Source organism: Macrotis lagotis, chromosome X, assembly GCF_037893015.1.
Source record: "Macrotis lagotis isolate mMagLag1 chromosome X, bilby.v1.9.chrom.fasta, whole genome shotgun sequence".
NCBI classification, from domain to species: Eukaryota; Metazoa; Chordata; class Mammalia; order Peramelemorphia; family Peramelidae; genus Macrotis; species Macrotis lagotis.
This window is the reverse complement of record NC_133666.1, coordinates 512,982,799-512,995,315: the sequence shown is the minus strand read 5'-3', so window position 1 is coordinate 512,995,315 and position 12,517 is coordinate 512,982,799. Positions and strand designations below refer to the sequence as shown.

At 35.5% G+C, this 12,517-nt stretch overlaps 1 protein-coding gene across 2 annotated transcripts in view; it reads left to right on the top strand.

Moving 5' to 3' along the window:
• Positions 1 to 12,517, top strand: part of RNF144B (ring finger protein 144B) — a 210,511-nt gene that overhangs the window by 187,556 nt on the left and 10,438 nt on the right. For both annotated transcript variants that reach the window (XM_074207138.1, XM_074207137.1), the window contains exons 5-7: positions 5,276 to 5,483; positions 7,258 to 7,402; positions 11,801 to 11,890. In XM_074207138.1, coding sequence (XP_074063239.1) covers positions 5,276 to 5,483; positions 7,258 to 7,402; positions 11,801 to 11,890 — 443 coding nt within the window. The remainder of the gene's footprint in view (positions 1 to 5,275; positions 5,484 to 7,257; positions 7,403 to 11,800; positions 11,891 to 12,517) is intronic.

The following is a 12,517-nucleotide window of genomic DNA, read 5'->3' as shown; positions in this document are numbered from 1 at the left end:
TTAGTTATCTAATATAACATTAGTTATAAGGCTTTTTTTTAGGTTTATTTTTTTTCAAGGCAAATGGGGTTAAGTGGCTTGCCGAAGGCCACACAGCTAGGTAATTATTAAGTGTCTGAGACCGGATTTGAACCCAGGTAATCCTGACTCCAGGGCCGGTGCTTTATCCACTGCGCCTCCTAGCCGCCCTATAAGGCATTTTTAAGAAAGATTTTATTTATTTTGAGTTTTACAATTTTCCCCTATTCTTGCTTTCCCCCCCCCCCCCACCCTTCACAGAAGGCAATCTGTTAGTCTTTACATTGTTTTCATGTTATGCATTGATCTCAGTTGAATGTGATGACAGAGAAATCATATCCTTAAGGAAGAAAAATAAAGTATGAGATAGTAAAATTGCATAATAATATAACGCTTTCCCCCCTAATTTGACAGTAATAGTCTTTGGTCTTTGTTCAAAGTCCACAATTCTTTCTCTGGATACAGATGGTATTCTCCATTGCAGACAGCCAAAAATTGTCCCTGGTTGTTGTACTGAAGGGATGAGCAAGTCCTTCAAGGTTGATCATCTCCCCCATGTTGCTGTTAGAGTGTACAGTGTTTTTCTGGTTCTGCTCATCTCGCTTAGCTTCAGTTCATGCAAATCCCTCCAGGCTTCCCTGAATTCCCATCCCTCCTGTTTTCTAATAGAACAATAGTGTTCCATGACATACATATACCACAGTTTGTTAAGTCATTTCCCAGTTGAAGGACATTCACTTAATTTCCATTTTTTGCCACCACAAACAGGGCTGCTATAAAAATATTTTTGTACAAGTGATGTTTTTATGTTTTTACCCTTTTTCATCACCTCTTCAGGGTATAGACCCAGTAATGGTATTGCTGGGTCAAAGGGTATGCATATTTTTGTTGCCTTTTGGGCATAATCCCAAATTGCTTTCCAGAAAGATTGGATGAGTTCCCAGCTCCACCACCAATGTAATAGTGTCCTAGATTTCCCACATCCCTTCCAACATTGGTCATTGCCCTTTCTGGTCATATTGGCTACTCTGAGAGGTATAAGGTGGTACTGCATTTCTCTAATAAGTAGTGATTTTGGGCAGTTTTTCATATGACTATGAATTGCTTTGATTTCCTCAACTGTAAATTGCCTTTGCATATCCTCTGACCATTTGTCAATTGGGGAATGGCTTGTTTTTTGAAAATTTGACTCAGTTCTCTGTATATTTTAGAAATGAGTCCTTTATCAGAAATGCTAGCTGCAAAAATTGTTTCCCAATTTACTACATTTCTTTTGATCTTGGTTACAGGGGTTTTGTCTCTGCAAACGCTTTTTAATTTAATGTAATTAAAATCATCTAGTTGGTTTTGAATGATGCTCTCTATTTCTTCCTTGGTCATGTTTCTCTTTCCATAGATCTGACATATAAACTACTCCTTGATCTTCTAGTTTGCTTATAATATTGGTTTTTTTTATGTCTAAATCCTGTATCCATTTGACTCTTATCTTGGTATAGGGTGTGAGGTGTTGGTCTAAGTTTCTTCCATACTAACTTCCAATTTTCCCAATAGTTTTTATTGAAGAGAGAGTTTTTATCCCAATAGCTGGACTCTTTGGGTTTATCAAATAGCAGATTACTATAATTGTTTCCTGATATTGCACCTAGTCTATTCCACTGATCCACCACTCTATTTCTTAGCCAGTACCAGACAGTTTTGATGACTGATCCTTTATAATATAATTTTAGATCTGGTAAGGCCAAACCATATGAGGCATTTTTTAGAGAGAATGGAAATGAATGAATGAATGAAAATTAAGTTCAAAAAAGTTTTAAAAATCTTTGAAAATTTGACCACTGTTTATGAGACTTAAAAATTAACTATTCAATGTCTATTTCATTTTAGGTATCCAAATATTAGAGAAGTCAATGATACATTGATGAATATATTTTATAATTTTTTAAAAGTCATTTGCCTCCATATGTTCTTTCATTGTATTTCTTTACCTTTGTGTTATTACCTTGTTATGTCAATAATACATATGTTGATAACATTTTTACATTTAGTACATTCCTGATGGCTTCTGACAGCTGAAGTCTCAGAACATCACAGACTTTTAGCTGGAATAGACTTTAGTTATCATCATTTTCAACTTTCTCATTTTACAGATAAAGAAACAATCTCAGAAGTAGCATTTTATTTTCCCAAATTTACATAGGTTATAAATTGGTAGAATTTTATTTTACAAAAATGTAATTTTTAGTGTTTAAAAAATCATTTTTTACAATGGAGTTTAGTGGATGGAGAAAGGCAATGCGATATAATGAATAGAAAGTGAAACTCAAAGCCAGAAGACCTGAGTTCAAGTCATACTATTGGCTCTGTGATCCTCAGAACTCCAGGCAACAATCTCTCCTAAGACTTTTAAGTTGTAAGTTACAAAGAAGATGTCAACCTACTTTGGCAGAGAGGATTTCTTCACTTAGAAATTCTTTATAATATGAAATCACAGGTCCAGTCTCTATTGCTCTGTGTTAAAAAGAATATGGTATTTTGAAAATTGTCATACAAGTAAAACAACATATGACTTCCCAGAAAGAGAGTATATATATATATATATATATATATATATATATATATATATATATATAGTTTAATCATTTTTAAGCTTTGTTTTGACTCTTCATGATTCCATTTGGCGTTTTCTTGGAAAAGATCCTAGAATGTTTTGCCATTTCCATCTCCAGCTCATTTTACGGATCCAGAAACTGAGGTAAACAGGGTTAAGTGACTTGCCTAATGTCACACAAGTAATGAATGTATGAGGCTGGATTTGAACTCAGGAAAATGAGTCTTCTTGACTCCATGCCTGGTGCTCTAATAGCTGTCCTTTGTGTACATCTATATTTGTGTATATATTTATGTACATTGAATATTTTATAGCATAGGCTCATATAAGTAGAACCGGAGGTGACCTTAGAAATCATACAGTTTATCCCCCTTGATTTTGATGAAGAGAAAATTAAAGCTGATGTTAAATGTTTTGCCCATTATCACCCTCTCAGTAAATCAATAAGCTGGGATTTGAATTTAGGTCTTTCAAGTCCAAAGTTCTGATGTTCTTTTTTTTTTTTTAACTTAAAAAGCATTTCATATGGAAAGTTTCCATTTGTACATATTTTTGAGTTTTGATATTGCAATAACATTGGTGCTTGGAAACTGTTCATTTGTATATCTTTCAGTCTACTTGCCCTGTCTACATTTTCTATTGAAATTTTACTAACACCACAATCAACTAAATAATAATCAATCTTTCCCAATATATAAATCAGCACATAGTTACCTTATCTGTCAGATTTTGGTTAGATTTTCTAATAATAAATAGAATTTATACTTATAAATGAATATATACAAGTAAATAATAGTAAAATGAATCATTTAAGATTTAGTTATCTAATTCCTTCCTCTGGAGGAAGAAAGTTATTTCCTCTGGAAATATTCAAAAATGTTTCTTTGCTTGTTTGACTATTACAGATTTTTACATGTAGGTGATTTTAAAAACCATTGTCAGTCAAGGGACCAGTCTCTTAGTGGTGCCTCTGAAATTATAGAGTACCCTTTCTAAGACTTGATTAGAAGTCCTGATACTGGGGCCAGAAAATCTCCAAAGGGGTAGAAAGCAGCTTTCTCCTTCCAAAATTTTGCCAAAGCCATACTCTATCTTCCCTGTAACCCTTCTGTTATCTTTCTAAATCCCTTTCTTACTCTCCTTTCCCACTGAAAATTCTGTCTCTGAACAGAAACTTGAAATGTTAAGGAAAGTACCTTAGTGCTAAAAGTAAGTTAAAGATACAGTTTTCATAGATACTCTTTAGAATTTTTTATTTATTTGGTTGGTTGTTTGTTTATTTTAGGTATTCGGCTTGTGAAAGTATTGGAAGTTAAACCAACTCTCAGCCTTTTATTTCATTTTCTCTCTCCTTCACATTAGTTTTCTTTTTTCTCTAAATTCTCAAGGACAGAAAACCTTAAAATTAGAATCTCATCAGCACAAAGGTTTTGAAATCCTTCAGTTCAGAGAGAAAAGGGCCACTCTACCTTTAAGGAGTACAAGTATTTTCCACATGATTTTGTTCTTCTAAAAGGCACGTTTGATGGAAAGAACTGCAGATCTTTTACTGAAACAGAATAAAGAGGCTGAGTAGGGTGTAAAATGTATACTTGAAGAGGAAAACTTTTTTTGACCCCTGAATAGATAGGCATCACATATATGTAGAGTTATGATTGAATCTTGCCTGCTCCATGAAATCTCAGCTCATGTTTGTAGTGTCTGGATCTTTCTCCTTTCTCCTTTTTTTCTTTTTTGAACAAATTGTACCTCTTTGGTTCATTTCTAGTGTTTCACTCTTATGGAAGTATAAAAAAAAAAGATTGTTGTGATGCTATGCCTTTTAAACCCTGATTTTAGCAGTGGAAAGAGCCTTGACAACCAGATAGTCAAAGGATCTGGGTTTAAATCCCTCCTCGAATGATCACTTAACCTTTTTCAATTTGGACAAGTCCCTTAACTTCCCTGGGCTTTCATTTTCCTCCTCTCTTACATGGAGTGGTTAAACTAGATGACCTCTGAATTAATAGTTCTGTTTTAGCTCTAGTTTGATGGCTCCAAAATATCCTTTTGCCTGTCATCAGCTTGCCCCACCCCTTTTCATTTTCCTCTGCTAATTAGGGGAAATCTCTATAACAAATTTCCTAGGACTGTTGTGCAGGTAAAGTGCTAAATAGAAAGTACAAGTCTGTGTCTGGAAAAAAAAATCATGCCTCCAAAATAGAGGCAAGAGTGATCATTTCAGGTAACTATGATGGATGATTCTGTGTATATGTATTTATGCATTTATTTTGAATTCTTGAGGTAGACAAACATTCCTAAAAGGGATTTTATTTTGTGAGTGCTGATGACACTCCTTGTTAATTCATTTTTCAATGAACTTTGCTAACAGGGCATTGGAACTGTGGCAAGTACAGCATTTCACAATATTGGAGGAAGGAGGGTGGGGGAGCCAAGTAAATGAAGTATGGATTCAATGAAGGGAAAGTTACTGGAAACAGTTGCACTTGGCAGCACTCTGCTATGTAAGGGTTAGATTACAAACACCCCAATTGCCAGATAATGGTTTTTGTACAGCTCTCAAAATCAAAACTCATGAGCAGGAAGATTCAAGTTAAGACCTACTAGTAATAGGATTCAGCCATTTATTTTCTTTCCTTTTTATTCCAGAAGTCCACTTGGACCCTTGCCGGACATGGTGTCCTGTTGCTGACTGCCAGACTGTCTGCCATATCGAACCTAATAATTCAGGACAGCCCACGAAGGTTGAATGTCCTTCTTGTCACCTGACATTCTGCTCATGTTGCAAAGATGCCTGGCATGTTGATCGCTCTTGTCGGGACAGCCAGCCCGTTGTTGTCTTGCCAACAGAACATGGGTAAGAGTGTACTAAATTTGTTAGAGATCTGATATCTCAACAATGAGTATTATAGTAGAACTTCCTTTAGTGTGAAAGTTTGGGCCAGTCCATTCCAATTCTCACATTCTGTGACTGTGGACTTTTTGAGAATCCTTAAATGCTTTTCCCAGGGTTTTAAGAATGTTTGGTATGACACGGAATGATCTCTTTCTAAATTCTAATGCCACTCTTTCTAAATTCTAATTCCACTTTTTCCTTAGGTGCATACATGAATGTCATAAAAAATACAACTAAGAGAATATTTCTAAAGGGATTATTTAGGGTTAAAGAATCTTTCAGGTATTATTGAAGGTACAGAGTTTTCACTCAGTTTCCTTTGCCTCACCTAGGAGAGTTTCTTGTGGTTAGTAAGAACTTAATGGGAAAACTTGACTCAACCATACATCTACTTTGTTATTTAACATCTGTGTGCATTAGTTTTCCTGCTTTTATTTATTGGATGGGGCAAGGATTTGTATTCTCTGACTTTGCTCCTAAAGATGTTTTGAGATCTGGTTACTGAGTAAAAATATTATATTACATTGAAAACATTCATAAGGAAAAGAATCTTCTTAAAAATGTAAGGAATCCTTATTGTCACAAAGCTTTAAGTTATGTAAGAAATCAGATTCTTTGAAGGTGGCACCCCTATTGGGAAGTGGCAAGATGTGAATCATTTCAACTTGTACCATATGATCCTGGGAAGTTGTTTTTTTTTAAATCAAAACAGGAGTTCCCTGAGTATGACCTTTGTGTTTGATGCTGGTTTTGCTTGGGGCTATGAGTGTTCTGTATTAATGGAAACATAGCCACCAGTGTTACAGTCCATTCAATAGAAAGAGCAGTCCTGTTCCAAACTGGTAGTGTGACATTTTAGGATCTCCAGTGTTTCTGACTTATCTTAATGTATTTGGATAGTCCACAAACAATTAATAGAATTAAAGGTTTAGTATAGATTACAAATTGTATTAATAGATTGATCAGCCAAACTCTGACTAGCCATTCCTGACTTTCTTACAGTGTGGATGTAATATCTTTGATGGCCTTCAGTCTGAAGAGGGATGCTAGGACAATGATTCATTCTTCCTTCCAACTACTTTGCCCTGACTAGTAATTTAAAAATTCTTACCTGCTATCTCATCACAGTCTGGGGTAGAGGTTGGGGAGATGTTACAGTTAATCTCTTTAGATCATTTTCTTATAAGCAGCATAAATAGTTGCAGTTTCTGTCTTACACACTGCTCTTTATTCAAGCCTTCATTTTACTTCCTAATTCTTGTGAAGATGATCATTTTTTAAATCCTGGACTCAATTCTCCTTCTTTCTAGCTTATTCCTAGGGATTTCTCTTACAGTCAATGTGCATAGGCAATTCCAAGTCATAATAGGCTAGCAAATCATAGGGAGATAAATCTATGCCAAGGAAAATAATAATAATAATAATAATAATGCATTCCAAATCAAATGTAAATGGATTTTCAGTTACCTGCAATTCTAGTGTCTGTTAGCCTTCTATTCTCAATTTTCCAACCTTCCTTTAAAATCACATGGATGCACATTTGTGTCTTCTGTGTGTGTGTGTGCCAACACAAATACGCATGTATATCAAAACAGATGGCAGAAAATTGACTCAGATTGCTGTCATTGGGTCTGGAAATTCAGTTCAGCTTCTTTCCAAGAAGGATGCTAGGTCTTACTTAGACCACTTTCTAGCCCATGTTTATTTCCCTCTTCCTTGCTGGTTTTCTTTTCAGGGCCCTCATTGGGATGGATGCAGAAGCCCCCATTAAGCAATGCCCTGTTTGCCGGGTCTACATTGAACGGAATGAAGGCTGTGCTCAGATGATGTGTAAGAATTGCAAGCACACATTCTGCTGGTACTGTCTTCAGAACCTGGATGTAAGTTCTCCTGCTGGACCCCTTTGTCTCCACACACCTGAATGAGAGCCATTATCCTGCTGTTTTCATTTTAGAAAATAAACTTTAAATGTTCTTTCTGTATTGGAAGGCTATCTCAACTGGTGGAACTGGGAGCAGTGCCTTAATTAATGTTCATCAACACTTATTAAGTAAGTGCCTACTATGTGCCAGACCCTGTGCACTAGAGATACAAAGAGAGACAAAAGACAGTCACTGCCCTCAAGGAACTTACAATTTTATGAGAGAAAGCACAGGGGAAGATAAGAGTATCTTACTTAAAGGCATGATAAATCCAAAGGAGTTCTGCTGGTTGGGTCTTGGGTGCCCTTCTTAAATGAAGATCTGGGAGGAACTCTTATTGTTCATTTTCCTCCCAGAGGGAGGGAAAGGTTCCCAAGACATGGGCTCAAAAGATAAAGTTTGGGAGCATCATTTATTCTCTGAGTGATAACTCACCATATTCCAAAATCATTAGGTTTTCTTCTTACTCTGAACTTGGAATAGATGTCATCAGGTCCCATAAATTTAATACATTTGTCCTCTCCCCACTTCCCACAGAAACTAAGTGTCCTACCATGAGAGATCAGCTATAGACAATGCCATCCACATCCAGAGGGGGAAAAAACCCACAGAGTCTGAATGCATACTATGTTTACTTTTTTAAAAAAACTTCTTTTATGTTTTTTCTTCCTTTCTCATGATTTTTTCCCCATGGTTCTAATTCATCTTTCACAACATGTTAAACAGGAATGTCCATATATAATTTGTTCTAGCTGTTCACCACCATTGGGAGTGGGGGAAGGAAAGGAGGGTGGTAGGAAAATGTGGGACTCAAAATTTACAAGTGGATAAATGTTGAAAAACTACCATTGCTTATAATTGGAAAAATAAAATGAATTTCAAAAAATAAGAAAGAAAGAGTCTTGAGATTATGGGGACATTTTGGGGAAGAGGTTCTATTTATAATCCCAATATCCAAGACAATACTTTGAACATAGTCGGTCCTTGGTAGATTCCTCTTGGACTAGATGAGTATGTAAGCTACTTTGAAGGTTGTTCATTCAAGAAGCCTGTGCTGCCACTCTATATTTTGACATCCTTTCATGTGAAAAGTCTCTGGCCTAATTATCATTATCCTTCTCTTCATTCTCCATACCAATATAGTGATTAAACCATTTCTTCTTTTAAAATCAAGTTAGCCTGTTAAAAAAGCCCATAGCCAAGGGGGTGGCTAGGTGATGCTGTGGATAGAGCACCAGCCCTGGAGTCAGGAGTACCTGAATTGAAATCCAGCCTCAGGCACTTAATAATTACCTAGCTGTGTGGCCTTGGGCAAGTCACTTAACCCCATTTGTCTGGGCCTGGCAAAAACCTAAAAAAAAATGACTACAGTGAAACAAGGAAAAATAGGACAAACAAGAGATTTTGGACTTACTTGAGCTAAGACAAGATCTCTGGAGGAGAGTAATTCCTGAAGGAGAAGAAAGGGATAGATATCTTTTGTATGGAGGTAGGGAGAGAATTTGGAACTGAAAATAAAATAAAATCATCCTGAATTGTAAGGAAAAAAAAGTAACTTCAAATTTTACCTGCAAAAATTCATATCTCAGTTCTAGTCATATATATATATATATATATATATATATATATATATATATATATATATATATATATCTTGATATCCAGTGATCTGCAGTATTTGTTGAGCACAGTATTTCTCAGCCCTTACATTTATATGATTTGGTCATTAATGTACACCTGAGGTTCTTAATCTTCTTTTTTTGATATGGATTCCTTTGGGCATCTGGGAAAGGCTATGAACTCCTTCCCAGAATAAAGTTTTTAAATGTATAAAAAACAGAGGATTACAAAGGAAACCAATTCTTTTAAAATGGTGTTTTCAAAATACTAACAAAACAAATTCATAGAACCTAGGTTAAGAATTCTTGCTATGGTTGTTCTTAATCATTTGCTGTATATCTTATTTTGCTTCCTATATCTGGTGTGTCAATTCATTTCCTCCAAATTGGTTGACTAAAATTGATGGAAATAAGATTGTAAATTTCTTAAAGGCCGCAAATATTTGTCACTTTTTCCTTTTATATCTTTGCAATTAATAGGAACTTAATAAATGTCTGTTGAATTAAAATGAGCAGCTTATACATGGCATAGTCTTAAACATTACTTGATGAACAAACATGAATTAGTTCTCTTGTTCACTTTTTGCTAAGTTTCACTCCATCAAAATGAAATCCATTATCCAAGATGGTTTCCGTGGAAAGATGATTTCTTTTGCCCATCATCCATCTCTTTTACAAAGAATGTTTTTTAAAAACTGTTAATGGGAAGAATTTTGGTCTGGATAGAAATTAAGGTGACAACAGAACTCCTTCCTAGGCTATTTCTTTTTATGTGTTTGATCTTAATTCTTTTGAGAAAGATTATCCTAGGAGGTTTGCTGCAATTATAACATGGGACATTTTAGAAGAAGAATTAAACAGGATTGTATAACCCCTTGTTGGCATATGGAGCTTTTTGAATAATTGAAATGAATACATCTGAGGATAAAATGAATAGAATTGACAATTTCCTTTTTATTCCATTCATATATTAGAAAGGGCCATATTCAGATTCTGGGCTCATGACATCCTTATGCCTTCTGTAGAAAACAAAGAGATAAATGTGCATACCAGATCTCAGTCTTCTTTGGCAGATTGATTTGTGTTTTGGTGAATGGTGCTGCAAAGAACACACAGTTCTGGCACTTGAGATGAGCTGAGGCAGATGTTAGATGACTTGTAACACATCAGATGTGGAAGGAAGCATCTTGTTCTATTCATCATTTTCCTATTCATCGTTTTTGCTCTGTTTAAACCAATTGCTTTGGACATATTGAACTGTGCTCTGTACAGTTTTCAAATGGTGAGTGTCTGACTTCTAGGAAATTTCTAAGGATGAGACCTGATTGTCCAAATCTCAATCTTGGGCATTTAAATGAAGAATGATTTCAGTTGAGCAAGTGCACCATAGATTTATTTCTCTTAATTATTTTGATCCATTTGTAAATCAGTATTTGAGATAATACTTTGAATCCTAGATTGATGCAACTAATCCAAGGGATCTCTGATTTCATTGATGCAGGGAATGTCATTGATGCATGGGATCTCCCATATCTGGATGTACCATGACACTCCCTGTCCATTTCCTTCCATAAAGGAATCATTCTAAGAGCATCCCTTGACATCTTGTGCCTGGTCTCTTCCCTAATTTTATAGGAATATATACCACAAGTTTGAAGATGAAGTATAGGATAAATACAAAATAAATACACAGCAATTTGTTGGAGGAGAAGGTTTGAAAATCAGAGAAATTGAATCAAGAAAGACTTTTTTAAGGGAGCTGACCCAATAGTGAGGAATTTCAGACACAAAGTACCCATCTATGCAAAGATTACATTGACTACATTACATTACATTGATTACATTACAAAGACTACATTGGTTTCCTCAATCCCTTTTACATTTATTATCTGTACAACATGATTAAGAACTTGTAAAATTCTATTTTGTTTTGTAATTGTACCACATGGTTTAGCATCTAGAGATAGTCATATTGTTCTACTTACTGCTATTCTTTTCCCTTGAGTTTTGTGTGAATCTTATTTCCCCAGTTAGCACCTGTGGTTTGTCTTTTATTTCCCCCATTTCATCTAGCTCATTGATAACCATGTGTTAAATATTCACCAAGTACTCATCCACTGATTTTTATTTTATGAATAGCTGATTTGCCCATATAAGTCACCATATATTTAGGGGAGGACTGGTATGAGCAAAAATTATTCATTTCTCCTTTAGAAATTTGTAGGAACTGTCTGATTTTTATCCATTTATTTGCATTATCTTTGAAGTCACTCAACTACATGTCTGAAGGTCATGGGCTTGCTGGGAGGTATATTTGATAATAATTTTTACCTTTGGTTTCTGAAGATCTTGGCAGAGTTGTAATTAGGATTTTAGGTTGTTTTTTTTTTACAGAGGTCAAGTTCCACAAATCATGACCGAGGCAAGTAGTATGAAAAGTACCCTAATTTGAAGGAGATGAACTGTGCTCCATGACAGGGAGACAGAGACCCTGGGATACCAGGGTCTACTTGATAGGCTACTGTGGGTTTGGGTAGGGCATGAGGGAAGAGAGAACTAACCTCATTATGCAAAAGGACTTCAGGGTCTGTCAGCCTCTTAAATTTGGTCCCCTTGGGCAAAGCTCCAGTTATCTAGCCCTAGTTTCAGTTCTGACACTTGGAAAGAAAGCTTTATTAGACATGTATTCTCTAAGTTTAAAAATGGCTTCTGATTGGGACTCCCTCCTTTCTTTCAGAATGACATTTTCCTCAGGCATTATGATAAAGGACCCTGTCGGAATAAACTGGGTCACTCCCGAGCCTCTGTGATATGGAACCGAACACAGGTACTGTGATTTGAAAGGGAGTGATAGAATAAATGAGGTGTGCTACTTCTAGGAGGACTTAAGTTTGGGAAACTACCCATTTTATTTAGTAGTTCTAGTTATAAGTGATGGAGCAGCACAACAACCTAGTGCAAAAAGTTATATATGAGGCTGAGTAAGAGCAAGTTTCTTAGAGAACCAGAAGAGAATTCTGGATATTGCCTAAAGTGACAGATGGATAGTGTTCTAGGCTTCAAATCAAAAAGACCAACATTCAAATCCTATCATTGATTCTTCTTAACTGTGTGACTCTGGGCAAGTCACTTAATTTTTATTCTCATGTGTAAAACTAAAAGATTGAATTTAGAAAATTCTCTGAGATCTCTTCCTGTATTTAAATGCATAATGCTGTGGTTCTATATAGAATTGGAAGGTATATATTCTCTATTCTCCTGACATAAGGAGGAATTATTCTGGTTTTCCTCCATGAGCATATTTCTAAGAGAAGTAAAGCAGACCCAGGAGATTTTTGAATTTATTGCTGTCACTGAGATATTCTGAATATATAGTTCAGTGTAAGTATAAATTATAAAACAGACCCAAACATGGTGACTTAGTTATTTCCCCCACCCAGAATTGTTCTGGGTT